Source organism: Sphaerulina musiva, assembly GCF_000320565.1.
Source record: "Sphaerulina musiva SO2202 unplaced genomic scaffold SEPMUscaffold_1, whole genome shotgun sequence".
Taxonomy (NCBI): domain Eukaryota; kingdom Fungi; phylum Ascomycota; class Dothideomycetes; order Mycosphaerellales; family Mycosphaerellaceae; genus Sphaerulina; species Sphaerulina musiva.
This window is the reverse complement of record NW_016017383.1, coordinates 2,372,091-2,399,495: the sequence shown is the minus strand read 5'-3', so window position 1 is coordinate 2,399,495 and position 27,405 is coordinate 2,372,091. Positions and strand designations below refer to the sequence as shown.

The window sequence follows — 27,405 nt, the reverse complement described above, 5'->3', positions numbered from 1 at the left end:
TATATAGGTAGAGGGGAAGGCCGCCATTCTTGGCGCCGAAGGCCCGAGCTCTGATTCGATCCGACCCGACATGGCAACCAACGACGCAGCATTATGTGCTTGCTCTGTAGAATGGCTGCGAGAACTCGACATGGAGTCACTCAGAGCCACAGCAGTCTCCCTGGACTGTGTGTCCGCCCTGCGCTGTCCGACACTCTCGCGGCGGACCATAGTAGCAGCTGCTACTCCAGCAGAAGTGCAGCAATGGCACTCCTCAGGTCTCGTCCGCCACCACCACTACCATCACCGCCGACTTCATCACCACCACTTCCGCCCCACGCTTCTACGAGCAATTTCGCAGCCCGTTCACCTTCCTCAACTGCGCCGCCGAGTCGCAACGTCGGCATCGGCGACCAAAAAGCTGCCGCCCCAGCCATACTCCGGCCCTGCTCTGAACAAGCTGCATGAGCGCGTGCAGGCGCTTTCTACTTCAGTGCTTCGACCGGAGCCAGGCTCGGTCCCAATCCCAGCCGAAGAGCGCGTTCTGTATGTGCTGGAACAACTGGAGTATGTCGCGAAGCTGATACTGGAGGAGCGTGGCGCCGAAGGCAACCTGCGAGCAAAGGCCAAAGAGCACAAGGAAAGCGCGACGTCGGCATTGCTGGGCATTGTCAATGCCACGTCCCATCCCGCTGTCATCAGCAAAGCAAGCATCCTGCGTGCAGTCAGTGAGAAGGCCGAGGAGATTATGCGTCATCCGGATGTATTCATCACACCTAACGTCTTGAAATCGTACGTACAGCTGCAGAGTCTGCTACACGAGCCTTCGTCGTTCCCCGACGTATTTGACCTCTATGCGAGAAAGCCAGCACCGAAGCTCACGGGCGATAAGGTGACATATAGTGCTGCCTCTCCAGAGCAGATCAAGTCTGCGGTGCCTTCTGAAACGGCCCAAGAAGCCCTGGCAGCTGCAATCGAGGTACATCAACTCCCTCTCGCAATTGATATCATCTCCACGTCGTATTGTACGCCGGCCTTCAAGAAGGCAAAGACTTTCAAGCAGGCCGCGTTTCCTATCGCAGGACTTGCTGTAGCCCCCCTCGGAGCTTATACCCTGTCACAATCGTTCTCGCATCTGCAACAGACGATGGATACAGGGACGGCGACTGGCATCGCTTTCGCGGGCATCATGACTTACGTTGGGGCGGTGGCCATGACTGGGTACGTGGCAGTGACGACCTCCAACGATCAGATGGATCGTGTCACGTGGGCGAGCGGCGTACCTCTTTGGGAGAGGTGGGTGCGAGAGGAAGAGCGAGCTGCTATCGATCAGCTCGCTGGTGCTTGGGGTTTCAAGGACATAGATAAGCGTGGAGAAGAAGAAGGCGAAGAATGGGAGGCGTTACGGGAGTGGATTGGCTCGAGGGGCATGATTCTTGATCGTGTCAGCTTGATGCCAGGTATGGAGTAGCCCCGTCTTACCTTGCTACTTTGTGTGCATGCAGAAAGGAGCATGCATGCCCAAGCTAAGTCGGTCTCTGAATTGAATGAGCAGAAGACATTATGCTACATCGAAGTATTGCACACAGGCACGGCAATTCACGACACGAACCGATGACAACTGCGGGATGAAATGTTCTCACAGTCCGAAGATCTACAAACGCAGAAAGCTTGAACTGCGGTCAGGATCATGAGCGTGTCCTTCATACTGCATGCATCAACACAAGTGCAGTGAGAATCGTCACGCCATAATGTACCATCTTTCTGCGGGCGGCGTCGAACCAGACCGTAATGCTTACAAGTTGCGGTTGTGGGTAAGCCGTTGAAAAGTGAAAGAATGAAAGATACCCACTGAGCGACGCATCTCGGGCGAGGTCCCGTTCAACGCATATGCAATATATGTCTGCCCCTCAACATCGACGCGCAGTCCCATGAAGAGCTTCCGAGATGGGTACAGGATATCACATCTCTGGCTTATATGTTGCTCGCTCTTCTGCAGAGGAGGATGCGAAGAGATCCACCAAAGTGCATAAGCCCGCTTTCCCAAGCGTTGCGAGAAGGTTCTGAGTCGCTGTGGCGCTCCATAATGTCGGCTGAGCGACGGAGGTGTAGAAAAATCACGTTTTGTAAGGGCCACTGAAGATGCTGAAGCAAATTGCCACTCTACGCGGTACGCGAATGACACACGAGACGCCATCTCTTGCTCGCGCCGCGTCTAGCTCATTAAAGTATAAGCGTCGATCTTTTCCGTCTGCCGCGACGCACGATTTCTCCAGCACTGGTCAGATCTCTTCCCGGCCGCTCTACCCGCCCTACACTTCTCCATTCTCGGCTCTTCATGATGCAACGATCGCTCCAAGATGCAGAGATGCAAGCGTTCCTGACTAGACAACCCGTAGCCGTAGTGACGGTGCGGCGCAACATTGAAAAGTGATAATAGATCGCGCGTGGCCGAAGCCCCCCAATGTTCATTCAGTTAATTGTATTTGGTTGCAATGGTTCCACTACCGAAGCACTGGGTGCTGAACTACTCCTACGATAACGATGGCGGTTGTGCTCTTACTGCCCTGGTCAACGGAGAGCGTTTGCATGTGACTGTTGATGTGAAGGAACTCCAGGATCGATCCAAGGCTGGGAAACAGATTAGACGAGAGTATCAGAATTTGCTGTATCAAGTCCAAGCAGAGGCCTCTGGCGAAGTGGCCACACATCAGACTGCTCCCCTCTTCGTGCAAGAGGATGAAGCAGACTCTTCGGACGACGAGGACAGCGGGGTCGATGTCAGAAGTCCGTCACATCGTAGCAATGCCACTGATGCTGGTGATCAACACGACGCTGGCCCATCCCAGGCACTACAACGTTGGATTCTGAAGCCAATCATTTCCTCGACATCATCGCGGCAGAATACGGAAAAGCGCACAGTACAGGACTGGTATTTCTGCCCAACACGTTTCTACCATCTCACAATTTCTTGTGGCAAGCTTTCTGCCTTGGAAGACGAACCTTCACCGTCCCTGAACAAGCGGATCGATCAACTTGTTCCGACCATTAATCTCCCCAAGTACATTCAAAAGCTGAATGTGCCTCGCTTTGCTGCTTCCGACATCACGGTTCTCGCCGAAGATGAAGGACCTGCAGACCAGCCGATCCGACCCACTCTCGTCGAATTCCGTGGAAAGGAGTACTTTCTGAAAGCCGTCAACAATGCCGAACCAGGTCCCACGAAACGGGAAATCCAAGTGATGAAGAAAATCGAGCAGGAGGGCCTCGAACACGAGCTTCGTGTGCCTCTGTTACGAGGGTTGGTACACTTTGATGGTGACGACACTGCGACGAGGATGATGGGCTTTCTGTTGGACGCCATTTGCGAACCGACGCCCTTGACGACGATGCTTGACTCCAGTGTTCCTGCCGAGAAGAGACGCAAGTGGGCCGAGGAATCTGCTAGAATGGTTGATGTTCTCCACCAGCATCATATCGTATGGGGTGATGCGAAAGGTATGAAGCACGGTGTGGTCGAGGACGTACTCGCCAACACTGGGCACTGGCTGACACTCATTGAACTTCTTTTTTTAGGGGACAACTTTATGGTTGATAAGAATGGGGATCTGTTCATTATCGATTTCGGAGGATCTTACACCGAGGGCTGGGTTGATCCCGAGCTGATGGAGTCTGAGGAAGGCGATAATCAAGGTGTTCGACGGCTTGTCAATGGCCTCGCCGATCCCGAGCATAATACCATTGCATACGAAGAAGATGTCGATGGTGATGAGAGTAAAGACGTTGATGGTGATGAGCGTGAAGACGTTGATGTCGATGAGAATGAAGAAGTCGTTTCATGCCATGAAAATGACCATCCCGAGTCTCTGAAGAGAAAACATCAGGACTCCTCAGAGGAAGAGCAGGTGGATGCGCATGCTCGAGTGGCGAAGCAGCAGAAGCAATCTGAGGACAATGTGCGAATACCATTTGAAACCGAGACGACGACAGTGGCTGCAGCGGCGAACGACGACGACGACGAGACTGATGAAGTGGTGGAGCAAGAGGAGGCTGCAAAGTACTGCTATTGCAACACTTCCGAATCCGGTGGCCCCATGATCGCATGTGACGGCGAGCAATGCGAGCGCGAGTGGTTCCACTTCAAGTGCGTCGGCATCGACGAAGCGCCAAAAGAGAAACAATGGTATTGTGATGATTGTCTTTGACTGCGGAAGAGTAGAAGTTGCTGCTCTTCAATTGTAATCGCTAAGCTACTATTCTGTATTGATACCAGGTAGTTTGATTATTCTATTATATATTTATATAAATTCCTCGATATAGTACAGTACCTTGTACTCTGTCGCTATTCACTCGTCCGTTACTATATAGTCTATCTAGCTTATTAGTATACTGCCGTACTATCGAATAGCGTTACTAATAATTTTATACAAAGCGACATATCTTTGTTATAATAAGTATCCTACAAGAGTTGAAGACAGCGAGGAGTTGGGTGGGTGCAGCAGGAGGCAGGGCAGGCAGACTTGGCGCCACTAGAAAAGTACCTGAACTAGCGTGCGACCTCACTTTTGCACTTGCCTCCTACTACCTCCTACCTCCTCCTTCCTCTCCGATTCCACACTTCTCCTTACAAACTACCTCCTTCATTTCAGAAGGCTCCCGGCGACCATCAATCAAAACATCCAACAACATGGCAGGCCCAGCCAAGAAACGTCAGAAGCGCGAAGAAAAGGCAGAAGGAGAATTGCCTCAGAAGAAATACTACCGCCAACGAGCACATGCCAATCCATTTTCGGATCATGACTTGACATAGTGCGTGTTCTTCATAAAATCTACCACTGTATTTGAGACGATCCATTTTGTGAGAGGGTCGGGACACTGATGAATTGAATTTCTCCACTATCCCCAAAAAACACAGCCCAGAATCACCAGACGCCATGGACTGGAGCCAGCATTACCCCCAATTCATCATTGAAGATGAAACCAACAACAGCACCGCAGCAGCAGCAGCAGCAGTAGAGCCACCGACTCCTCATCCAACGACAAAAAGAAGATTACTATCCAAACAAGTCACCATCGCAGACATTGGCTGCGGCTTCGGCGGCCTCAGTTTCGCCCTCGCACGCAAATTTCCCGACCAACTCATCCTCGGCATGGAAATTCGCACCTCCGTGACCGAATTCGTGCAAGACAAAGCGCGCGCCCTGCGCGCACAACATGCCGCTGCTGTTGCGAGTGAAGAAGGCGGAAGCGAAGGAGCAGGAAAAGCAGACTATCAAAACGTCTCCTGCGTACGCGCCAACACGATGAAATTCCTCCCCAATTTTTTCCGCCAACAGCAGCTCGACAAGATTTTCCTGTGCTTTCCCGATCCGCATTTCAAGCAGCGCAAGCACAAAGCGCGCATTGTGAGCGCGACGCTGAATTCCGAGTACGCCTTTGTCATGAAACCGGGGGGCAAAGTCTACACCATTACGGATGTCGAGGATTTGCACTGCTGGATGGTGGAGCATTTGCAGGGCCATCCCAGTTTTGAGCGTGTCGACGACGACGAGGTCGAGGGAGACGAATGCGTCGCCATTATGCGTGTAGAGACGGAAGAAGGCAAAAAAGTCGAGCGCAACAATGGCAAAAAGTACGTGGCAGTATTTCGAAGACTGGAGCATCCTCTCTGGACATAGTTCTGGTGAGACAATATAAAAAGAATATAGGGCCCAATCACAATTGGCGGAACAGATATCCTTTCCCTTCCCTTCCCTTCCTTTCCCTTCCTTCCCATTCCGTTCCTCTTTCACATATTATGGACATTAAGATTCGTAGTCTCTCTCTCTCTCTCTCTCTCTCTCTCTCTCTCTCTTTCCGACTCTCTCCACGCAAACCATCCCCTCGTCATGCCTGCATTCCATGCTATAAATTACATGAGGGATTGATTTTCCGACTCGGATCTCGTCAAATACGTCTACTAGATCGCTCGCAGATGTTCGACGGCATTATGTGTTTGTGGGTGTGGGTGTGGGTGTGGGGGTGTCGTTTTACAACATGCGCTCTATGCGCACAAATTCATCACATCGTCACTTTCTAAGCATTAACCAACAATCTGGAGACTGGCGCTCATGGGCCGACACTTGCGGGGCTGCTTGATGCTGTACCAGCCTTCTTCACCTTGCTCTTAAAATTTTCCGATGTGTGGTTATTGAATGTGTAGTTTTTCGGGGGGCCATCGCTGGTAGATTTGCGCGGAGTCGCAGCTCTTTTTACGTCCGAAGGGGGACTGTACTCGTGCACAAAGAGCTCGGCCGACGGTCGATGTTGCTTTGGCAGCTGCGAAGTGACATGCAAGGATGATGCACTTGCATTATTCACAAAGCTATATTGCGGGGATGGTTGCAAGGGTTGACCTGGCGATTGCGGCACGAATTGCAGCTGTTGCAGTTGCGGCGGATACGCCAAAGTCAATTGACCCTGCGCATTAACGATAGGCACGCCGTTCGCAAATGACCCCGATAGCTGCGGCGCAGACTCAGGGGGCGACACGGCGAATTGCGCCGCTGGAGCGTACGACGACGTGGCCATCTGAAATTGCTGCTCGGGCATGGACACGTCGAGGAAGTGGGCCGACCGAAGTGCCGGCTGAGGTTGCTGGAACTGCACAGGCGGTGCTTGCGAATGGAGTGGCAATGGCTGGGGTGGTGGCGGCATGAAGGCGTGTGCAGGGAATGTCGTCTGCACCGCTGGCGCGGACTGCGGAGGTGTATTTTCGGTAATGACCGTGCTGCCTATGCGGTGCCCCGCTTGCTGCCCCACCTGCTGCTGCTGCTGATGGTGATGATACATCGGCGTCTGTGGAGGTGATGTAAAGTTTTCCGTACCTCCGAGTGCAGTGGCCGAGTGGGCGACGTTGTGCTCGGCATCGAGTTCGCTGATGCTGGCTTGTCGACTGAATTTGCTGGATGACTGCCAGGGTGGGAAATGCGGTCGGGGTTGGTCTTGTCGAGCGCTGGGCGACAGAGGCGTCGGTGGCGCGAGGCTGCCCGAAGATACAGACGCGTTTCTTTGGTTCACGAGCATGGCCTCATTGAAGGTCCAGTTCAATGGAGACCTTTGCGCAGAACCCGGCGTGGATTTCATTACTCGGCCTTGCGCCACTCCATTAATTACATTAGAGGATCGGATCCGTCGCAGTTGCTGTGCTGGCGCCAAGTTCTGTGTCTGTTGACTGGGTGACGCTGGCTGCACCGCCCCACTGTACGACTGACTTCGCAAAGAAGCCAGGCCAAGCGCAGCAGGCCGTGGTCGCTGACGCCTCGCAGCGATGGTGCCTCCATTGCTCTGTGGCGGAGGAGGCGATTTGAAAGGACCAGTCTGTGGTGGCTGAGGTGTCTGAATAGCGAATGAACTCATATGTTGCGAAAGGGTGGTGCCAGTTTGTGAATCCCTTCGGACAAATGGCTCCTGCGAAGACCACGCCAAGAGCTGCTCGCTGTGGGCTGAGTGCTGCTGTGCTTGTCGCTGCGCCTCTTGGAACTGCTGATGTAGCTGATGGGGATCGATAGGTACGGACTGACCTGGCTCCCATTGATCCGTCGTGGACGCTGTTCGAGACCGATACGGATCCTCGGAATCCGAATTCGAGACCGAAGAGCTGCGGCTATTCACCCAGTCGGAAGTAGTGGTAGACAAGACCGCGTGCTCCTGCATGGCAGACGAGGACGGAAATACGGATTGCTCCGAAATGGAAGAGGGTATGCTTGAGTCGTTGCTCGACAAAGGTGCGCCTAGAGGAGCCGGGAAGGAAAAGAATGTGTCGTCCTTGAAGTCGTTGTGGTCCATTTCTGGAAAGGCTTGATCATCGAAATTTGCATTGCTTGCAAAGTTTTGCGGGATGCCATCAAAATGACCAGATTGTTGCAACATGCCAACATTGTGCGTAAAAGCATCGAATACTTCTTGCGTGAGAGTTCTGCGATTTAGTTCCTGAGGACTATCAAACATATCCAGCGACATGTGCGGCGGCGGCATGAGATTCCCATTGGTGAAGTGCTCCTCGCTATGCACTGGGTTGCCAGCATATGGTAAGTTGGTCTGTGTCTGCTCTCCCAGTTCGTGTTGAGTGAAGGGCATTGTATTCGAAACCTGATCGTCTGGCGCAGGCGGCATCATCGTGTAGAAGTCGGGCGGCACGAACGATGGGGACGTATCGGAGTCGGAGTTGAAGGCGCTGGGCGGATTTCGCACCTGTTGCGCATACAGGTTCAAGGCGCCCGCCTGCTTCTTTGCATCCTGTTTTGATTTCGCGCGGCGGTTCTGAAACCAATTCTGTACAATTCTCAGCCTGAAAATGATGCACGCCAGTGCTGGACATCAGCGCACTTACATTGACCTTATCCAGCGACACATTGAGTGTCTCGGCGAAACCTTTCTTCGTATTGGTGCTGGGCTTGCTTTGTGTCTGAAAATGGGACTCCAGGATATCATGCTGCTCCTTGGTCAGACGGGGTATAATATTGCAGCTCATCTGAGGCGGCATGGGCTGGCTCGCATTGGCGCCGTAGTGGAGAAGTGGTTGTGGTTGCTGTGATGGTTGTTGCTGCTGTTGTTGTAATAGTTCATGTTGTTGATGTTGATGATGTTGATGTTGATGGTGATGAGCATTGCCAGAGTGGTATCCGTGAGGGCCGGCGGGCGCCACGAACGACATGTCGCCCAAGCGCAGGCCTTGCGAGGGACCTGGTACAGTGGTACTAGGAGGTACCTGTAGGTAGGATTATCGCGATGGAAGCCTCCGCTCTTTCCACCACCTCGCGGGCTCTCTCGTAGTAGAAAGTGCGCTGCTGGTCCCGCCGCACAGCGCGCGTTGCCCGGTCCTTGCCCAGACGATCAATACAGTCGCGCCTCCCAGTGTCTGCCCGCTGATGTTCAGCAGGTCCAGGTACATGTACCAGTACACAGCGAGTGACACCCGGTACAATATGGTGCGCAGGATTGCACGTGCGAAACGAGGGGAATGCCGGGGTGGAGAGCGAGTGAGCGAGTGTGACGGCGGTGAGTCCCGGTGGACGAAGGGTGCGCTCAGAGGCGCGACGGCGGTTAATCGATGCAGACAGAGAGAGGGAGAGAGAGTAAGCGAGAGTGTGAGAGTGAGTGAGAGAGGGTGAAAGAGAGAGAAGTGAGTGAGTGAGTTGAGTGTGAGTGAATGAGTGAGACTCGAGAGAGCGCCAGGCTCGAAAGCGGTTAGAACTACCTACTTCATGGAAGGAAGGGCCGCTCACAGGCTCACAGGCTCACAGCCAGCGCATGCCGGAGAGGCTGACCTAATCCAAGACCCTACATTCATGTACAGGTACTTGTACCTACCACAGTGGCACAGCTGGGCTACTTTGGCTGCCTCCGGCTCCAGCTACATGTACCTACCAGCCTACCAGCCTACCAGCCTACCAGCCTACCACCACGAACCACGACTTACGACTTGCGACTGCGACTGCGACGGGACGACTTCCCACTTCCCACTGCCACCGGGCTTCACTAAACACTAGGTACTGTACCCGTGGACCTAATTACTACCTACCTGACCCGCTATCCCTGCCACCGCGACAAAACCCTCCCGTCCTGCGGGACCACACCACACCACAGAAGGGTCGGTATACAGCACAGTGCCGTGCAGTGCGGTCCCGTGCAGTGCTGTGCAGTGCAGTGCAGTGCCTGAAATAATCCTCCCACTCGGGCCAACTCCCACTAACAAGGTACTGTCTTTACTGGCAATCCCTGACAAAGAAAAGGCGCGTGGCGCGGCGGTGCGATGCGCCCCTTGGTGCCGCACGGCGCACGGGCTCTTGTGCGTTACCCACGTTCATTGAATGCCTCGAGGCGATTGGTACACCTGGGATGACCTGTGTGTGTGTGGGTGTGTCTGTGACCCTCTCTCTCTCTCTCTCTCCGCGTGTGTGGGTGTGTGTTGGACTGTTGGACTGTTGGGCTGTTGGAGGAGCGCTGCAGGTTTATTAATACACCGCATCCTCGTCGCTTGTTTTTCCTCCTCAGCCTCTGCGTGTCTGGGCGAAGCGCTTGTCGAACTCTGATGCTCGCCGACATGACACGTTCCGAGACCTGTTGCAGCCCGCTGGCCCGCTGGTTGTTGTTTGCTTGTAGGAGGTAGGAGGTATGACCAGCTCGAGCAGCTTGTTACCTTTTGATAAAATAAATAATTCAGATACCTTACTTCAGCACTGTCTGTGCACGGTCCAGTGCAGGCGAAAGTAGGTAGAAGTGGCCCTAGAAAATAGTGGGCACAGCTCAGCCGCTCTCCCGCGCGCTACGATCGCGGTCTAACAGTAGGTAACAACAGGTCAACAGCACACTGTGAGCAGGGCAGGCTGATGAACACACAGGGTCGCTCGGCGAGACGCTGCGCCGGCAGGCATGTGCTGTAGCTTGCCTAGTGCCCAGTGCTCAGTGCTCAGTGCCCAGTGCCCAGTGCCCACCTTGCTGTGGTCTGGAGCCTGTACATAGCTAACAATGCCACTCGCGGGTCGGCACTACCTCCTAGCTCTAGGAGGTACTGTCACAGTAGTTCCGTTTCGCCGACCCCCAGTGGCTTGTTATCATGAGTTGTGAGCATGCTTGGAAGGGCGGCCCAGACGGGACACTCGACGCATCTTCACGCAGAAGTGAACTAACAGTAGTAGTGGCGATGCGCTTCCCGGCCTACCTGCCATTATGCGCTACGAAAAAAAAATAATAAGTCGCGGAGAGGAGTCCTGGCAAACTCTGTCGTGGTAGATGATGAGTGTGCCGCACAATTCTGCTACTGCGTGGATAGGTAGGTACCTGTACCTTTCCTGCTTTGCCAGTCATCACTCATCAGTCAGCCCAGCCCTGCAGTGAGTAAGGTGCAGTAGTAGCAGCAGCAGCAGCAGAAAGGTGCGCGCGCACTGTAACCTGTTTTTTTTCTGCTGACAGAAACCTGCTGACATGCCGAACATCAGCGGACATGAGACTGATGGCGCGATGCTCCGATCGACGAAGGATTTCAAAGCGCTGCACCACGAAACCATTCTTCCGCTGGTGCTGGCGCTGGCGGTGTGGGATGGATGGCTGAGCGGTGGAAGCCACACTGATGATGATTGTGATGATGATGGTGATGATGATGATGATGATGATGATGATGAGATTGTGATGAGTGCACAGTAAGGTAATGGTTGTACAGTAGTGCAGAGTCTCGGAGCAGCTTTCCTTCCCCAGCTGCCGCCTCCCGCCGCCCATCTTGTTGCTGTACCTTGCAGCGGCTCCGTTCCCAAAGAGGGGTGTGTGAGTGTGTGAGTGTGAGTGTGCGAGTGTGTGAGTGGTGTGTGAGTGGTGTGTGTGGCTTGTAACACCTTTCTTTCGAGTCGCGCGCTGTGCGACGGCGAAATATAGCAACATCGTGTCCCATTCCCGCTGCTCTGGCGTCGGCGTCGATGACACACATGGCGAAAACGCATGCTGCTCACATGGTCGGAATGCACAATCCCATTCATGGAAGGGACACTGCATCGGAACTCGCTCCTGGTTCGCAAAATAACTCGAATCATCGATAACCATGTCGCTTCCACTTTGGGAGGCGCTGGAAGTGGAAAGGAATGATGCACATGCGCACGTGCGTGATGGCGGATCAACAACTCATAGGATGGTAGGATCTGTCTCTCCCGTCTCTCTCTCTCTTTCGTGGAGGTATGTCGGGATGCTGCATCTCGTGTCGCCCACCCGCCCGCACTGCCATTCTCGGGTACCTGAACCCGACAGATCTGCACTGGACTACCTGTATGTACTTCCTAGCATCGCCCGAGTGGACAATGATATAATCATCATTGCAACATACATGTAGCTTCTTACTCATTCGATAAGGTACATGTCAGGTAGGTCAGGTAGGTATAGGTAGGTATAGATTCTCGGATATACCCGGCGTGTATTCATCTCTCACGATCAGCAAAGCCAGTTTTCGTGAAGGCAACAAAGTTGGACGAATTTGAAATCTGTACACAATCGATCGATGGCTTGGGCTCTCGAAAGCTGAGTCTCCTTGTGGAGTATCATATTTCGTGAATGTCGAGAGATTTCTTGCTGTCTATAGTGATGACCTTTCAAAAGTCAGGCCCGCCATGAGCCTGCCGATATGATCAGCTTGCAAACTTGCATACCATCATGCTTTGCGAACCTTAGACCACCAGCGCATCTCTGATCTCTATTCGGGCTGTTCCGTCGTACCCCTTGAACTTCACGCTCCTCATGTCTCTCACAATAAAGTCCGCCCCTGCCTCCTTCAGGCTGCTCACCGTGTGAGTCGTAGCCAGCGCAACGACGGTAAAACCAGCGGCCTTTCCAGCTCGGACCCCAGCTGGCGCATCCTCCAGCACAAGAATCTCTCCACCATTGACTTCCCCTTTGCCAAGCAATTGTGCCCCCTTGCGGTAGCACTCAGGATGGGGCTTCCCTTTCGCCACCTAAACACATTGGTGGTCAGACAACGAACTCCTCGGTGGTACCGTCATTCTTCTTCTTCGGGGAAACGTCCTCTTACCTCCTCCGCAGTGACCATAAACCTCGGTTTTGCCAACTTCATCACATTGAGCCACCCTTCCACCAGCGGCCTCGTACCACTCGTCACAATCGCCCACGGGACTCCAGCATCTTCCAGCTCATCGAGAATCTGTCTCGAACCGGGAATCTCCACCGCGCTCTCGCCGTACAATTCTGGAATGCGGCCTTCTGCCGTGGAAACATATTCCCAGTTGGCACGTTCCGGAGCGAGCAAAGCCAAGACATCGATACTCCGTCTTCCATGTGACGTTTTCAAGATTTCCTCGCCCGAGACTCCGATTTCGTGGCCGAGTTGCTTCCAATGTCGCTCAATCGCGTCTGTCGAGTCGATGATCGTGCCGTCCATGTCGAACAGTAACGCGTGAAAATCGTGAGTCGTGGCCGCAGCCGAGAAATCCCGGTCTGCTTCATCTTGTACAGATCCCATCTTGCTTTCAATAATGTGGTTTGGTGGGTTTGCGATGGTCCAGTGGTGTACAACCAACCAAGTAGCTGCTACACACGGCGGCTTGAAGACGACGACAGTTTAAAATGGAAGCGGTTGTATTCAAGCAGACGGGAGAAACGTTGTTCCTCCCTGGGCGGAAGAGCGGACTACTGGATCAGGAAATGCCGCCAGAGATTCCTCCAACATCATGACTCTATCGGAAATGAGTAAGTTTACACAAAAAATACAGCATACCAGGGTAAGCTAAGAACGAGGTCATCGAGCCTCGATATCGTGTATGCACATGATCAAATGCTACATACATACGCGCCCTTCGGCTGAGACTGGCCGAAGCATGTGGTATTGACGAGGACAGACTCGTGTATAGAAAGGACGCATTTGCGAACGACGTTTGAGCAGATGCTCTCGTGCCACTCACTGCTGGGCCCCGAGTAAGTGCCCCCAAATAGCGGGAGCACTGCTATTGTGCACAAATCGCCGTCCTTCTCGCATCGATCTCCCCGACCGCACGAGCAACTCGAAGCTCGAGTATTTGTGATCCAATGACCATTCGTCACAGCCAGACGCAAGCATTGGAATCATGCCCATTGCATCTACATCATGGCTCGCAGCACGGCCATCAGCTACCAGCACAAGATAATTCAGCTGAACCCCCAACCAAACGCCGGCCCATCCCTTGCGCGTCTATGCATCGATTCGTCGGAAATATGTAATGCTTTTGTTTTGTTTTGAATAAGTAGTGTGCCCTATTGCCACTGGACAGAAAGGAAAGGCGCCTTGGAACGCCATGCTTGTTCGGTCAGCTGTTACTGAGAAACATCACCAGTGGAAGGGGCCAGAAGATGCAGATATACGCTCAACACAGTAAAGAACCTTCGAGCAGAGCTCAGCATATGCTCGCATGCAGCATACGACGTCGTCCGTTGTTCATGAAGCATTCGAAAACATTGTTGGGCAGCCATGGAACGCATGGGCTGACTGGCTGTATGCCAGCAGTAGAGTGGTAGCTGTTACGAAACCGTGTCTACGATTCGAGCCGAGACCTCAGCTCCTCGTCAACAATGTCGTTCAACTTTTTGCGGTTCTTGAGATTCAGGGCACCATTCCGCCAGGCTTGGCGGAGCTGTTTGAAGCCTTGTCCATGAGATATGGCTGGTTCGACTTTGACCAGCTCGACATAGTCCCTGACAATGTGGTCGCGGATTGGAGTGCTGCTAGCCAGTGCCTTGGCATAGAATTGTAAGAGGTTCTGCATGCCAGTGCTGTTGTTCCTCTTCTGCACATCATCGGTGGCATAGTACTTGAATTCGCTATACATGCGATGATTGTAGTTGCGAATCAAGAAATGCGACCAAAATTGGTAGAGTACGTCGAGATCGTATGGGCAGTTGCCTGTAGAAGCCTCATCGCGCTGCTTGAGAGCCTTCAGCCGGAGATGAATATATGGTTCGAGCGTTGTGTCTTGGGGAAGCGCTTCATGAGGCCGATCGCTGTTCTTGATCCAGAGCAATGGTAATTCATTGCTAGCAGCCTTTTCGGGCGAACGACTGTGGCTGGGACTGGCATGACGCGAGATGTCCGGCGTGGCGTGATCGCCATTCGTGGCAGACTCGCCATTGACAACTGGTTTTGGGCTATCATCGCCTGCCTTATCAAGCTCACCAAAGATGCTGCGGGTGTCAATGGAACCGTTAGAAAAGGTGCGGGCAGCGGCATGCTGTGGTTTTTGCAGACCAAGCTTCAGGATGACGGTAAGTGTGGCAGCCTGCTCATCTGGGAACACGTCTGCTTCGCCGTCCTTGGCATCAGCGATGCCATTCAGAGACAGATGGCTCGGAGAGAGACCATTTTCACGGATGGGTGACTTTGCAGCACGTCCTCGATCCTCTTCTCCACGGGCTAGATCTCCGTAGGCCTCATGCGCAGGCGAGAATGGGGCAAACCCTGGCACAGCACCATTCATAACATGAGTAACATCGTAGGAGCGTCGCTGAGTTCCAGAAGGGCCGACTGCAGCGGGAGTTCGAAATGCATCCATTGGCGGCGGGTACGCGCTTGCTGGCGGCTCGGGACGCGATAATGTTTCCGGTCCATCAGTCTGAGCTGCTGCCTCGCGCTGTTCCTTGGGCATGACAAACTGCTCCCAACCCTCTTGCCTCCGCAGACGATCTCTCCCATCTTCGCCGGTTTTGATCTCAATAGTTTCTGACCGGAGGCAGGCAGCTTTCAGCACGTTCGGGTCAGCCGAGAGCTGCTTGATGCGGTTGAAATTGATGATGACATCAAGGAACACGAATCCCTGGGAATCCATGTTCTTCCGCAGAAACATGTCCTTGAGCAGGTTGTCGATCGAAAAGTAATATTCGAGCTGTGTGCTGACCATCTCGAAGATATACTGCTGGTCCGCCAGCGGCGCGTATGGCATGGCGGTCATTGGCATGCCATTGTATTCATACATGCCAGGGTAGTATGGTGGGACCGGAGGAAGTCCTGACTGTGGGCCATAGTTGAATCGATTGCCATAGATTTGATCAATGGGAATGGATTGTGACCGAGACGCGCCGCGCCAACTTCCTCGGCCTGGTTGTGCGAATCCAAAGCTGTTACCACGGGGCGACTGATACGTCGAAGGTGAATGTGGCGCTGCGAAAGGGCCGGGTCCTTCACCGTGGCCGCTGACGAATGTTTGACCCGCTGGATGGCCATTGGGAAACTCGCGAGAGCCACCACCACCGCGACCACGACCAGTGCGCTTGCCACCGCGCGCCGACCCGGTCCACTCTTTGCCATTGTAGTTCTCAAAGCCGCGTGGATCCTTTTTGCTGTCAGACGGCACCTTGCGGACAGGGGTCTCACGAGGCGCATCTAAGCTTTCGCGGACGTCAGTAGTGCCGCTGTCCTTTGCTGCTGGGCGTGAGCCAGGCTCGAACATCTTCACATCCTGGCCATTTCGGCTGTCCGTATGCACCGGCGAGTGAGTGAGTTGAGCAGGTGTCATGTCCTTTGTTGGATTGTCACCAGTAATCTTGGCCTGACTTGCGCCTCTTGCATGGCTTCCTGCGCGTGAGCCACTTGCGGTGGTCTTTCGGGCGGGCTTCGCTGGGGGTGGCATGGACTCACGGTCGAGATCGGAACGTCCGCGAGGGTGGGTACTGACAGGCTCGACCTCAGCTAGAGAACCGTCCTTCTTGGGACCAGCACGATCGCCCTTGGCACCGTTTGGTCCACCACGAGCACCACCCCTGCCACGCGTAGTGGCACCACCGCGACCGCCACGCTCACCACCAAAGCCTCGCGGTCTGTTCATTTCTTCAGTGGCCCACACAATAGTTGGCGTGACTGGAATCTGAGTCCACTTCGTCTTTTCGCGTGGCTTGGCGCCCGCTTCAGTTGGAGCGTCTCCATTGACCTCGTTGCCTTTCTCGCCCGCAGCATCTTTGCGCTCCTTATCATCTGTCTTCTCTGCTTTGTCAGGCGTAGGCCACGATGTCTCGTCTCGGACAGAAGGTGGCGGTGCTGTGGCCAGGTTCGGCAAACTCTGGTGCTCTCGCTGCAGTTTGGCGGGAGCAGACGTCAATTCGGCGCGGATAGATTCTGTCGTCGCCTTTGAGCCATGTCGAGCATGATTCTTGTGTTCGATACGCGTACCTTCGGCACCTTCCGGCTTCTTGGTACCATTACCAAGCTCGGTCTCACGCTGGGCACCGGCGATGGAGTGCGCCTTGTTCCTAGTCTCTACCTGTGGACGCTGGTTCTCCTTGGCAATTGCTTTTGGCGCCTGTGGCACAGCGACAGATCTGGCCGGAGGTGGTGCAGCGCGCTTTGCCCAGGGATTCACTTGCGGTGGCGCTGCCTCCGTGTAAACGATTGGCTTTGGCTCTGGCTTGGGCGTCTCCGTCTCCTTTGCTGACTTGTCACCCTTCTTGCCTTTCTTGACTGGGCGCTCGCCCCCTTTGCTGTCCTTCTCACCGTCTTGACGCTCCTTTCGCGCCGCGATCCATGAGGGTTCCAAGTTGTGTGCTGAGTGATCAGACTTGGTCTCCCATGTGGTTTCTGACGATCCATTCGTTTGGGGTGCAGAAGCAGAGTCTTCGCTGTTAGTAGCTGTGCTGGGCGTTGCCACGAGGTCCGTTTTGGGCACAACGGCAATCCCTTGGCCGGGCTTGTTCTCCGAGATGGCGCGCTCAGCTACTTCGTCCTTGACAGGCGTCGGCTTCGGCAGCTCCTGCGAAGCCTTGTGCGGGTCGGTCTTGTCCTCCGCGGTAGCCTCCACATCGTCGGCCCAGTTACTGTTGGGTCCGAGTTCTGAAAATGTGCCGGCTGTGGGCGTAGCATTGGCGGAGTTGGCCTTGGTCGGAGGAGGTTGTGATGGCGCGGTCGACGTCCGGCCTTTGGCGGCCTGGGCGTATGAGAAGCCACTTGGGCTCTGATTTGATACAGCCATTGCGAGTGGCTCAGTACAGCTTGGTATGATACCTACCGTGATGCTCTGCCTTGTGGCTGTCGCAGCGCCCTTTTTCGGGTTTGCCCACTTGGGCTGTTTCCAAAGATTGACCAGCAGCCGCCGCTGCGTTTGTCTGACTCCTCGCCGTGCGAGAAGAGCTGGCTGCCGCTTCCGCCGTTTATTCGCTTCACGCTCGTTGCTCTATGTCAGGCCTGAGCCGGAGGGGCGGTCGCTGCGTCTTGCCTCGAATACGAGGGGAAGTCTGTAAAAGTGTCGATGGCCGGAATGGATATGCACACACGATATCCAGCAAGGGTGTGCAGGCAGAGTGCGCCGGGGGTCTCGCGTCGCAGTGGAGGGACGGCGGTGGTCGGGTGGTAGTGGTGGTGGTCAGGTAATGGTAGAGAGCTGGCGAGCGAGCAAGCAAGCAAGCGCAGTGCACGTTCTGGTGAATGCGGGCGATTAGCAAATACGGCAAGCGCGCGATGATGGAGAGCAACTGCACGAACCGAGAGGCAGGTACGACGGACGAAAGGTGCCTTGACCTACGATTAAACTTTGTCCTGCACCAAAGCCTGGCCTGGCACTGGCGAAAAAGATTGAGGCCGGGGGCGACCCTGGGTGGCTTCGTGCACGCAACTGCGGCAATGGGACCTGGCGGGCAGCGGAGGTGGTCGTCGGGTCCTCGATGGTCGCGGGCGACGGCGGCGGGGGATGGCGGTCGACGGCGAGGCAGCGGAGGAGGAGGAAGAAGAGGAAGAGGAAGAAGAACAAGAACAAGAAGAAGAAGAAGATATGGATGGCAGTGTGTGAAGTGCCGCCGCTCAGATAACTTCTCGGCAACTCCAGCACCACACAGAACCACGCAGTACTCTCTTCGTTGGGGCCTTGATCCGGGTCGAGCGCAGCACGAAAGGAAACAGGAACAGCGCGGAGCAACAATATCGCAGGTGTGCGACGCTGAGAAGGTCGAGGAAGTGGAGCTGTAAAAGTCTACAAGCGTGATGGTGCTTGTTTTTTTGGGCGGGCCGACTTCCCGTGCACCGTCGTCAGGTACCTTACGTGTTCTACCTACCTGGTACAAATGTACTGTTCATCCTCCATGTTCTCATCAGCAACATAATGTACTTGCACTGCTCTGCTCCTCCCTCGGATCCTGTTGTTGCACGTATCAGTTGTCTACATGTTCCGCATCAGAATCCATATCAGGATAACCATCCGCCTGCAATGCCTACTCATCCCATATCTGCCCATCATATATCGATCTCTTGGGTACAGGTACCTACACCACCACCAGGAGCAACAGCAGGCGTCAACTTCCATGTCGAGCGCCAACTCCCTGTCTTGCCGCTCCTACCGAATGTGCTGGTGCAGCCATTGGCTTCAATATGTGTACCTGTAGTGGACGACTATCTAAATTACCTGAACAACCTTTCATTGCACAGATACACACTCATCAGAGCTGTCGTCGCTGCTTCGCTGCATTGCCTTCCCCTGCTGACCTTCCTTCAAGAGTGCATGATGTGTCTCGGCTTCACCATATGAGCAATCCTAGCCTTCCCTGCACGGCGAAAAAGAGATTCAACAGATGTCTCAAACCTAGCAACAGCCTTCGATATGACGATACTCACGAATCGGCGCGACTCTGGATGAGATCATTTTCGAAAAGCAGTTTGAGACCTCAGTCGCATGGCTATCGATGCCTGCTCAGAGAAACTCATGGAAAAAGGGCTGTTCAATGGCGCAGAGGAGAGGTGCCAACGATGGCGGACCTGATTGACTCGCTATCGCCGATGTGCTTGGTGAGCGGAGTGGAGATGGTCCTTTTTGAGATATGCTTGCGGTCCTCGTCTCCCTTGCCCACATTCATGGCTCTCTTGAAAGCGGACAAATGCTTTCTCGGTGTCTCCTCCCCCTCAGGTCGATTCATGTCTCCCAAAAATCCATAGAGCAACGCTGAGGCTCGCGTCCTTGACTACCAGTTCCAACATTGAGCCTCTCCACAAACATACTCAAGCGACTACTCGGTCTCGAAGGCCCCTGGGTCTGTACGCTGCGCTTCCTGAGGCTACCTAGGCGCGACGTTCCGAGAGCCACCTCTCGACCTCCTTTCATCATGCCCGTTGTTGCTTTTTTGAAAAGTTGCTTACCTGCAGAAGTATCTTCTGTGTTCGTCGTCTCGTCGCGCACCTCGCGGGGAATGGCGGCTGCTGTGGCTGTCATGGCCAACGAGCTTTGCGGATCCGATGCTCGATCCGAGTCTTGCTTGTGCGAAATGCTTCGGAGCTGCTTCTTCTGGCGGAGGACGGTGGTAGGTAGTCTGATATCGCAGGTCGGCCAGTCAATCGTTGAAGGAAGCAAAATGTTACCGTCTGTTCCTGGAAAGTCGCTACTGCGAAGTTGGACCACTGTATGACCCCGGCAGAATCCTCCCAGCCCTTCCAACGGCCAGCGATCGATGGACGCCGCGAATCTATCGAGGAACAAGTGCCGCGGAAGCGCCACGGCGGAGCTACTCATACCGACAGTCGCATTTATCATATTGCCAACAGAAATCAGCGAGCATGTCTTCTCTCGCCTGCTCCACTTGCTTCACTTGAAGACTACGCCGTGGTTCAGCGCACGCTGAATCGTTAGCGTGCTTTCATTCCGAATTCCGAGCATACCTCACAGGTTTTGTGCATCACGTTCACGCGTTTGGCTTTTTGAGGACATCTGCGACCAGAGCACTTCGCACTTGCGGATTGGCACAGGTCTGCTGACAGGTACTGCTATTGCATGATGAAGGCGCTGTGACCGCTCGTGGCTGGCATTTTCGTGTGTTTTGCTGCATATCGACATAACATCCGTATCGTGCTAGTCGTTTACTTCTTATACTACATGCTTGACCTGTTCGCACCAACAGATTAGCCCAACGCTCCCCGGCCAAAAGATGGTCGACTGGGGTCCTTTACTTCGAAGAAACGCTTCAGCCACCAGACCTGGAAGACACCCTCGCTGACGAGCACGCCGATCTGGAACAGGCTCCACCACTTGACCCGGGCATTGGTGCTCTCTGCAGTGTTTCGATGTGTGCGCTCCCGAACGACAATGTACCCTTGCTCGTCCTTGACTGATGCCATCAATTCAGACATGGCGCGGACTGTATCTCGTTAGCACCTTTTTCCTTGACCATACAATGCACATCTTAGAAAGTCTACTTACCTTCCTTATCCAACGGGTCTTGGGGTGCCTCAGTCTCAGGCACGTAAACGACGCCGTGCACGTTGAAGCTGACCTCCTTCGTATTCGCGGACCAGGCCTCGTTACTGAAGCAATAGGTGTACCGGCCATCCTCTTTCGCTTCAAACGTGTGGTCTCCTGCGCTGACGGCGAGATTGTGGACCTGATAGCCGATGCTGGGCATTTGTATCTGTAGTGGGAGCACTGAGTCAGCACATGTCATTGTGGTCATCCTTGTCCCGCCTGCAATGCCTTCCCACTACTCCCCGACGTCTCTCTGCCCTCCTCTTTCCTCCTAGGGACAAAAGGAGGAGCTCTTCTCCAACACCTTAGAGACATACCCAGAAATCGATGTCCAAATTGCCACTTCCTCCAAACTCGCGGTCGCCCACCTGGAAGGTGACGGTCATGCGATCGTCCTTGTGCAGGTTCTCGTGAAAGCACTCTCGGGAGTGAGCCCGCAGCAGGATGTTGTGCGCACTGCTGAGGCTGCAGAGCGACAGGACCGCGACTACAACGCTGAAGAGGACGGCCATGGTGGTGGTGGCAGTGGGCGTGGTGGTGTGTCGAGCGCAATTGACAAGCAAAGAAGCTGACGAGGTGGAACGTGTCCATCAGGTGTATAAGGTAAGGTAAGGTTAAGACCCCTACTTGGCAAAACGATGACAGGGGTGTGCCATGTCCGCTAGCCGACCGAGAAGTATAAACTTATAGTGTGCTTGAAGCCAAGATATATCGTATACCTGACCTTCCTTTGCCATATACCAACGCATTTTGTGTGTCAACTGGGGCGCTGTCGCGTGCCATGGATTTTACGTGCGAGATCCAAGAAGTGAATCGGGGGCAGTCGATGCTCCCACCTCCCTTGGGCAATACAGAGCAGACTGCTAGTCGAGATGAAGCTAGTCAGTGAGGGAGTGAGGGAGGGAGGGAGTGAGGGAGTGTGAGGGAGTCAGTTGAGTAAGTGAGTGGGTGAAGGAAGGGCACGTCGATGGATGTAGATGTAGACGTAGACGCAATCTGAAAGCGGTTGTCAGTTGCCATGGCGCTGGGCTTCACTTCACTTCACAGATGTCCGTCAACAATGGCAAGCAAGTAACCAGTCAGCCAGCCCGAGGAGGGTAAAAATACCAAGAACAGCAACAACAACATCCATCACACAAGCCATTTTACTCCCCTCCGCCGCAGTTCTCCTTCAAGCACACAGCAATGGGCCGCCTTACCACCGCTCTCGCCGCCTCGGCGACTCGCGCAGACAACCTGCCGGGAGATCTCCCAAATATCTCGATGCTTGACGTCCTCCTGCCTCGCAGTCTTGCCGGCTCTGGTGGCAAGCGCAAGGTGAGTTTGCATTTACCTCATTTCATTTCGCACGCAGGCACGCATCTGCCTCCCGTCGACGAATGCCAAACGCACCTGCAATGGCAATACGTCAGAATTTCTCGCTGCCTGCAGGGCATATACCGTCACTTCTTCAACCATCTGCACTCGGCCATCTCTCGAGCAACGTGCGCACGGCGATTGAGTTGCGCCACTCCATGATGTCCCTCACACTGTTTCCATTTCGTGCTATTGCACTTCCGAAGATGTACCTCGTTGACTCTGACACCGGCCAGCAACTCCAAAACTCAACTCCAGGGCTGTCTGCTTCCGCTGTCGGAGATGCCGAGATCAAGCGCGACTCGCGAGGACGACTGGTCATGGTCAGACACAGAGGCTCGGGCGTCTTCGGTGGAAGCGGAAGTATGACAGGCTCGGAGATCATTACATTTGACGACATCAGACGAAGCGTAGAGAAGATGAAGGAAGGTGAGAAAGACGACAAGAAAAGCGAAAATAGCAGCAAGAAGAGTGCAAAACCTAGCGTTAAGGGTGGTACAGAAGACAAGAAAAGCGAGATTGGTAGCAAGAAGAGTGCAAAATCTAGCGTCAAGGGTGTGTCAGACGACAAGAAAAGCGAGAATAGCAGCAAGAAGAGCGCAAAGCCTAGCGTCAAGGGTGAGGCGAACGACAAGCAAAGCGAAACTGGTAGCAAGAAGAGTGCAAACCCTAGCGTTAAGGGTGAGGTAAGCACCCAGCATGAATCAAAAAGCAATGGCTCTTTCACGGCCGCAGAGGACGCTAAGCTGAGGGAACTGAAGACCTCGACTGGTAAGCGGTCCAAGCCGTGGAGGGAGATCGCCGAAGAAATGGGGAGAGACATGGAACATCTGAAGAGTCATTGGAAGCAACTGCAGGCTGCAGACCAAGATGGCGGTGCCGCGGACAACACAGCCGAGAACAAGGCTGCTGATGCAAAAGCCGATGAGAAGAAAGACGACGGTGGCAAAGGCGAGAAGAGGGGCGGAAAGGGCGGTCAGCAGATGATGGACAAGTTTGTCTTCACCGAGGATCATGACAAACAGCTTAGAGAATTGATGGCTACTGGCGCGAACTGGAAGATTATTGCGAAGACCATCCACAAGCCACAAGATGCCTGTAAGAAGCGCTGGGAAGAGATTGGTGGCGACGCTGCCTCCAAGGACGAATCTCAGAAGCAAGAGCCAAATCGAAAAGAGTCACAGCAAGACGCGGCCAGTACGGGCCAGAGTGATAAGAAGGAGGACACGTCTATTGCCAAGTCCGACACGAAGAAAGAAGAGTACAAGAAGCCCGCCAGTATCAAAGTACCATCGAAAGCCGGGAGCGTACCCGGCAGCGTCCGTAGCACACGCAGCTCGGTCAAGTTCAGCATCCGTGAGTGGCGGACGCTGCAGGAGGATGAGTTCTTCACCTTTGAAGAATTGCAGCTGCTCTGCCAGTTGATTGGCAAGGATGGTGGAAGAAGCTGGTTGAGAATCGCGAGCGCCTTTCACGACAAGACTGGCAGGAGGGTGCATCCCGACGATATCAGGGAGAAGTTTAAAGCCTTGTGAGTGTGTTTGAGGAGGCAAAAATGAAGCTGGCAGTAATGGTAAGCACCGAAGGGGAGCCGAGGAGCACCTATGGAACACATGCTGCCCAGATTATTCGACAACCACCCTTAGCATCACTGCATGTGGGTAGAAGCATCTTCGTCTTGGGGATGACAAGAAGGAAGAATATCCAACGCAGCTGCGTTATCATCCGTTGGTAAGCACGTCGGAACGCCACAACAGGGTAGCTGTACGCAGTTCGCATCTAGCGACCCGACATTTTGACTGATCCTTTCAGGCAAATTGGCTGCTACCGACTACAGTATCGCAGCATTAGACGACGAATGAGCTTGAATCTATTGCACACCGTGGTAGCACGTCGATGGATTGATCACATGAATTCAAGCCACAATGCACAGGGCTGACACGCCCATGGCCAGCAATTAGGTCATCAGGTGATTCCCAGAGCAAAACGTATAAATTGCCTTCACCCGAGCGAGGACGAGCAGGTGAAGCATCGTCGTAGCTCGCCAGACATCTTCCCAATCATGCCTTTGACTACTGATCCGCAGACACTCGAAACGGCGCATAAACTAGTTAGCACCCTCAGGAAAGCCTTTGGTACTCCAGATGCGTATCGTCCAGGTAAACTTGGGGGGCATTATAGAGAGAGAGAGAGAGAGAGAGAGAGAGAGAGAGAGAGAGAGAGAGAGAATGTATCATACAGACAAAAGTAACACTACTGACAACGGTACATATAGCTCACGCCAAAGGCCACCTCATAAAAGGCACATTCACACCCTCTGCCGAAGCATCTTCCCTCTCCACAGCGCCCCACTTCCAAAAGCCCTCCTCCTCCTCCTCCTCCTCCCCTCCCATCCCCATCCTCGCCCGTTTCTCCAACTCCACCGGCCTGCCCACCATCCCCGACACTTCCCCCTCGGCAACTCCCCACGGCCTCGCCATCCGCTTCCTCCTCAGCGCCGACGGCCACCACCACACCGACATCATCACGCACTCGACCCCATATTTCCCCAGCCGCACGGGAGAAGACTTTCTCGACCTGCTCGAAGCCATTGGAAATAACACCGTGGCCGAATATCTGCAAGAGCACCCCGCTGCGGCAGCTTTTGTTCACGCGCCGAAACCTGCCCCGGAGAGTTTGGCGATGGAAAGGTTCTATGGGGTGAATGCTTTTAAACTGGTGAATGAGAGTAGTGTGGTCACTTATATAAGATATCGAATTTTTCCCCTTGAGGAGAAAAAGGAGGAGGAGGAATCTTCTTCCACACGATCGAAAGAAGAAGAAGAAGAAGAAGAAGACAAACTCCCTCCCCCCTCCAAAAAGAATGATTCATACCTCTTCTCCGATCTCCAAACCCGACTTTCCAAAACCCTTTCTTCGACGATAAAGTTTCAACTAGAAGCTCAAATCGCCGACATGGACCACGACATCGTAGACGATGCAACAATCCACTGGCCCGAGGAGAGAACCGTGGTTACCTTGGGGATATTGACGTTGGAGACGTACGAGGAGGAAGAGGAGAGTCTCCGGGAGCAACAACATGTGATTTTTGATCCGATTCCTCGAGTGGAAGGGATTGAGCCGAGTGAGGATCCGATCTTGGAGATGAGGGCGGCGTTGTATTTGATTTCGGGTCGGATTAGACGGCAGGCGGCGTGAAGGGGCAGACGGAGGAGGAGGAATAGGAGGAAGAGGGAGAAATCGGAGACGTGCCCCTGCATTATACCTAGGTCAAGTAGTAGTATCTAATCGATTGCGCTTCGAGCGCGTATGGTGGCGAGGCTCGAAGGAGGCTTCTTCCCTCGGAGCAGCTACATAAACATATATATAGTGTTCACATCTTTCCAGTTCCAAGTACTGGCATAAGACATATCTCTATGGACGAGTGCCAACTCCTATGTCGGCAGAACGTCTCGGTATGGCAATGCTCATGTAGAAGGCAGATGTTGCCAAATCCCTGGAGCTGGTTCTTACCCCTTCAATATGGTCGCGTCCGTCTACAGTATCGCAACCTGGCGTCTCTGCCCCAATAATGGTGGCGAGCGCATGGCAGTTCTCCCAAACATGATTTCTTCAATCATACTCGTGCTCATTATAGCCCGCGTCGTGGAAACTAAAAGTACTGGTCAGCCTGATACCGAAAAAGTGACTTTTGTCACTCGCAACTTACACATATTCCTCATAGGTCATACCACGCCAGACCCTTTCCGTGGTACCATCCGCGTTGACTTTAGTCAAATAGGGATCTGGAGTCGGTGTCATTTCTGACCAGACCTTGAACAGATGACGGAAGTAGCAGGTTTGTGCTGCAGGCGTGAAATATTGGTCGCGAAACTTGGCAGCAGCGTTGTCGGCGATACGCTTAGCCTTGGCGTTATCAGTCAACAGCGAGTCCATGGTCTGTGGCAGATCGGACCAATCTTTTTCGCAGCGCACATAGTTTTGCGTGGGACCAGAAGCTTCGAGCAAGTGGTATAAGTGAGTAGTGAAGGTCAGGGGATGAATGATGATGGTCGAATGGCAGCTCAGCAAGTACTTCAGTCGGCCCGACCACGACGTGCCCTCTGTATGCACGGCAAACTTGTACTTGCAGTGATCGGGCATGGAGATTCTCCATTTCGTGGCCTCTTCGTCGTGCACATCTTCTGCCACTTTGTGCACATCGGACCAAGCTTTGCCCTCACTCTGCTCGATCAGCTTCTGCCGGATCTCAGGGTTGAATTCGGTGGTGCCTCTCCAGACCAGCTTGGGCAGCTTGTTGTTGTAATCATCGTAAAAGTCGATAGCTTGGCGCTGGTAATCTCCATACGCACCCGCCACGCGAGGATATGCCCAAAAGTTGAAGTCGGGTATGAGCCAGACCTGCTCCATGGCCTTGTCGGTAATGTCGCGGTTGAAGTTCCACACGGTGGTGTTGGGGTGTTCCTCGGTCAAATCGATCCTATCGTTGATCTTGATGCTGAACTCAATGTTCGGAACGGGCTCACGCGCGCCAATGATGGCACGTTGTATTGCATGCAGCGTGGCATGCGATCTCTCTTTCCAGTGCAAGAAGTGATTGAGTCCCCGCGATTCAATCACGTACAGCTTGCCCTCCCAGATCATGGCCCGCAGGCCCCCATCGTTGCTCCATTTCAAGCCCCAATTGTCCTGAGTGAGCTTCCCGCCCGGACCCAAGCGGTTCTCCCAAAAGGCGCGAGAACGATCAATTTCGCGGTAGAGGTCGGGGAAGGCCCTGTTGCACTGGGCCAGCGTGAGAGAGTGGTCGTTGCGGTCTCGCTCGGCCACGAATCGCCATGAGGAGGAAGAAGCGGAGGAGGGGATGTCGGCGTATGGAATGGATATTGAGCGTGAGTGGGAGTGTGCCTGCCTGCTCCAGTATAGCAATATGAGGGCGCTAGCAGCCAATGTGGCCAGCAAGATGCCTCTGTTCGTCCTCAGGACCCACGACATGTCGGTGCCACGTGCGCGTCTACATGTGTACCTGGGTGCGCAGGGAAGCCGGCAGACGGAGGAGACGGACGGTGGATGCGAGAGGAGGGAGGAGGGAGGAGGAGAGAGAAGGGCGGTGGGCGGTGGGCGGTGGAGGCGGAGGGAGCTGAGGGAAGGGGGTCAATGTTGCTGTCGCGCCATCATGTTGCCTCCACAGTCGTTCCGCTCGACAGCGCGTGCACGTGCAACAGGAGTAATGCCGGTATAAGCTACCTTATTCAGCCCCCGGGTGTCTGAAAAGGAGGGAGGACGAGACGGCAAGAAGTGGTGAAACTGCCAAGCCTTTCAGCCCTGTGGGTGACGCGAGCTTACCGACAGGTGGGACTACTAC

The 27,405-nt window shown here is 54.0% G+C and overlaps 10 protein-coding genes across 10 annotated transcripts; 4 read left to right on the top strand and 6 right to left on the bottom strand.

Annotated features, from left to right (window-relative positions):
- The first annotated feature begins 145 nt into the window (after nt 1-145).
- On the top strand, nt 146-4,299 carry SEPMUDRAFT_146120 (uncharacterized protein). Its single transcript, XM_016903462.1, has 2 exons — nt 146-3,477; nt 3,556-4,299. The coding sequence occupies exons 1-2, from the start codon at nt 2,475-2,477 to the stop codon at nt 4,182-4,184; spliced, it is 1,632 nt and encodes a 543-aa protein (XP_016765124.1). The 5' UTR covers nt 146-2,474; the 3' UTR covers nt 4,185-4,299.
- A 727-nt stretch (nt 4,300-5,026) lies between these two features.
- SEPMUDRAFT_122430 (putative methyltransferase) lies at nt 5,027-5,833 on the top strand. The gene has a single exon (XM_016901768.1). The coding sequence runs from the start codon at nt 5,130-5,132 to the stop codon at nt 5,655-5,657; it is 528 nt and encodes a 175-aa protein (XP_016765123.1). The 5' UTR covers nt 5,027-5,129; the 3' UTR covers nt 5,658-5,833.
- A 254-nt stretch (nt 5,834-6,087) lies between these two features.
- SEPMUDRAFT_35658 (uncharacterized protein) lies at nt 6,088-6,570 on the bottom strand (the record flags this gene model as incomplete). Its single annotated transcript, XM_016908616.1, has 1 exon — nt 6,088-6,570. One exon carries the CDS (start codon nt 6,568-6,570, stop codon nt 6,088-6,090), a length of 483 nt encoding a protein of 160 aa, XP_016765122.1.
- Nucleotides 6,571-11,877: 5,307 nt separating this feature from the next.
- SEPMUDRAFT_146116 (glycerol-3-phosphate phosphatase) lies at nt 11,878-13,042 on the bottom strand. The gene is made up of 3 exons (XM_016903461.1): nt 12,530-13,042; nt 12,167-12,452; nt 11,878-12,116 (listed from the first exon to the last, which is right to left on the bottom strand). The coding sequence occupies exons 1-2, from the start codon at nt 12,974-12,976 to the stop codon at nt 12,168-12,170; spliced, it is 732 nt and encodes a 243-aa protein (XP_016765121.1). The 5' UTR covers nt 12,977-13,042; the 3' UTR covers nt 11,878-12,116; nt 12,167.
- Nucleotides 13,043-13,089: 47 nt separating this feature from the next.
- SEPMUDRAFT_56946 (uncharacterized protein) lies at nt 13,090-18,404 on the bottom strand. The gene is made up of 2 exons (XM_016909418.1): nt 17,951-18,404; nt 13,090-17,886 (listed from the first exon to the last, which is right to left on the bottom strand). The coding sequence occupies exon 2, from the start codon at nt 17,439-17,441 to the stop codon at nt 14,022-14,024; it is 3,420 nt and encodes a 1,139-aa protein (XP_016765120.1). The 5' UTR covers nt 17,442-17,886; nt 17,951-18,404; the 3' UTR covers nt 13,090-14,021.
- A 963-nt stretch (nt 18,405-19,367) lies between these two features.
- On the bottom strand, nt 19,368-19,982 carry SEPMUDRAFT_104315 (uncharacterized protein; the record flags this gene model as incomplete). Its single annotated transcript, XM_016900536.1, has 1 exon — nt 19,368-19,982. The coding sequence occupies one exon, from the start codon at nt 19,980-19,982 to the stop codon at nt 19,368-19,370; it is 615 nt and encodes a 204-aa protein (XP_016765119.1).
- SEPMUDRAFT_146113 (transmembrane emp24 domain-containing protein 2 precursor) lies at nt 19,757-21,244 on the bottom strand. The gene is made up of 4 exons (XM_016903460.1): nt 21,005-21,244; nt 20,646-20,853; nt 20,396-20,583; nt 19,757-20,330 (listed from the first exon to the last, which is right to left on the bottom strand). Exons 1-4 carry the CDS (start codon nt 21,197-21,199, stop codon nt 20,313-20,315), a joined length of 609 nt encoding a protein of 202 aa, XP_016765118.1. The 5' UTR covers nt 21,200-21,244; the 3' UTR covers nt 19,757-20,312.
- A 628-nt stretch (nt 21,245-21,872) lies between these two features.
- On the top strand, nt 21,873-23,578 carry SEPMUDRAFT_56941 (uncharacterized protein; the record flags this gene model as incomplete). Its single annotated transcript, XM_016909417.1, has 3 exons — nt 21,873-21,990; nt 22,119-22,528; nt 22,742-23,578. 3 exons carry the CDS (start codon nt 21,873-21,875, stop codon nt 23,576-23,578), a joined length of 1,365 nt encoding a protein of 454 aa, XP_016765117.1.
- Nucleotides 23,579-24,105: 527 nt separating this feature from the next.
- On the top strand, nt 24,106-25,312 carry SEPMUDRAFT_137726 (heme-dependent catalase; the record flags this gene model as incomplete). The annotated part of the gene is made up of 3 exons (XM_016902853.1): nt 24,106-24,202; nt 24,319-25,235; nt 25,268-25,312. The coding sequence occupies 3 exons, from the start codon at nt 24,106-24,108 to the stop codon at nt 25,310-25,312; spliced, it is 1,059 nt and encodes a 352-aa protein (XP_016765116.1).
- Nucleotides 25,280-27,234, bottom strand: SEPMUDRAFT_129834 (uncharacterized protein). Its single transcript, XM_016902312.1, has 2 exons — nt 25,753-27,234; nt 25,280-25,695 (listed from the first exon to the last, which is right to left on the bottom strand). The coding sequence occupies exons 1-2, from the start codon at nt 27,033-27,035 to the stop codon at nt 25,656-25,658; spliced, it is 1,323 nt and encodes a 440-aa protein (XP_016765115.1). The 5' UTR covers nt 27,036-27,234; the 3' UTR covers nt 25,280-25,655.
- Between the last annotated feature and the right edge of the window lie 171 nt (nt 27,235-27,405).

Bases quoted from the DNA above. Each gene is read 5' to 3' on its own strand.
- SEPMUDRAFT_146116 (XM_016903461.1), bottom strand. From the start codon at position 12,976: ATGGGATCTGTACAAGATGAAGCAGACCGGGATTTCTCGGCTGCGGCC. The intron at 12,453-12,529 runs GTAAGAGGACGT...CAATGTGTTTAG, and splicing joins TTATGGTCACTGCGGAGGAG to GTGGCGAAAGGGAAGCCCCA.
- SEPMUDRAFT_122430 (XM_016901768.1), top strand. From the start codon at position 5,130: ATGGAAATTCGCACCTCCGTGACCGAATTCGTGCAAGACAAAGCGCGC.
- SEPMUDRAFT_146113 (XM_016903460.1), bottom strand. From the start codon at position 21,199: ATGGCCGTCCTCTTCAGCGTTGTAGTCGCGGTCCTGTCGCTCTGCAGC. The intron at 20,854-21,004 runs GTATGTCTCTAA...CTCCCACTACAG, and splicing joins ATTTGGACATCGATTTCTGG to ATACAAATGCCCAGCATCGG. The intron at 20,584-20,645 runs GTAAGTAGACTT...AACGAGATACAG, and splicing joins AGACCCGTTGGATAAGGAAG to TCCGCGCCATGTCTGAATTG.
- SEPMUDRAFT_146120 (XM_016903462.1), top strand. From the start codon at position 2,475: ATGGTTCCACTACCGAAGCACTGGGTGCTGAACTACTCCTACGATAAC. The intron at 3,478-3,555 runs GTATGAAGCACG...TTCTTTTTTTAG, and splicing joins CGTATGGGGTGATGCGAAAG to GGGACAACTTTATGGTTGAT.
- SEPMUDRAFT_129834 (XM_016902312.1), bottom strand. From the start codon at position 27,035: ATGTCGTGGGTCCTGAGGACGAACAGAGGCATCTTGCTGGCCACATTG. The intron at 25,696-25,752 runs GTAAGTTGCGAG...CAGTACTTTTAG, and splicing joins ATGACCTATGAGGAATATGT to TTTCCACGACGCGGGCTATA.
- SEPMUDRAFT_56946 (XM_016909418.1), bottom strand. From the start codon at position 17,441: ATGGCTGTATCAAATCAGAGCCCAAGTGGCTTCTCATACGCCCAGGCC.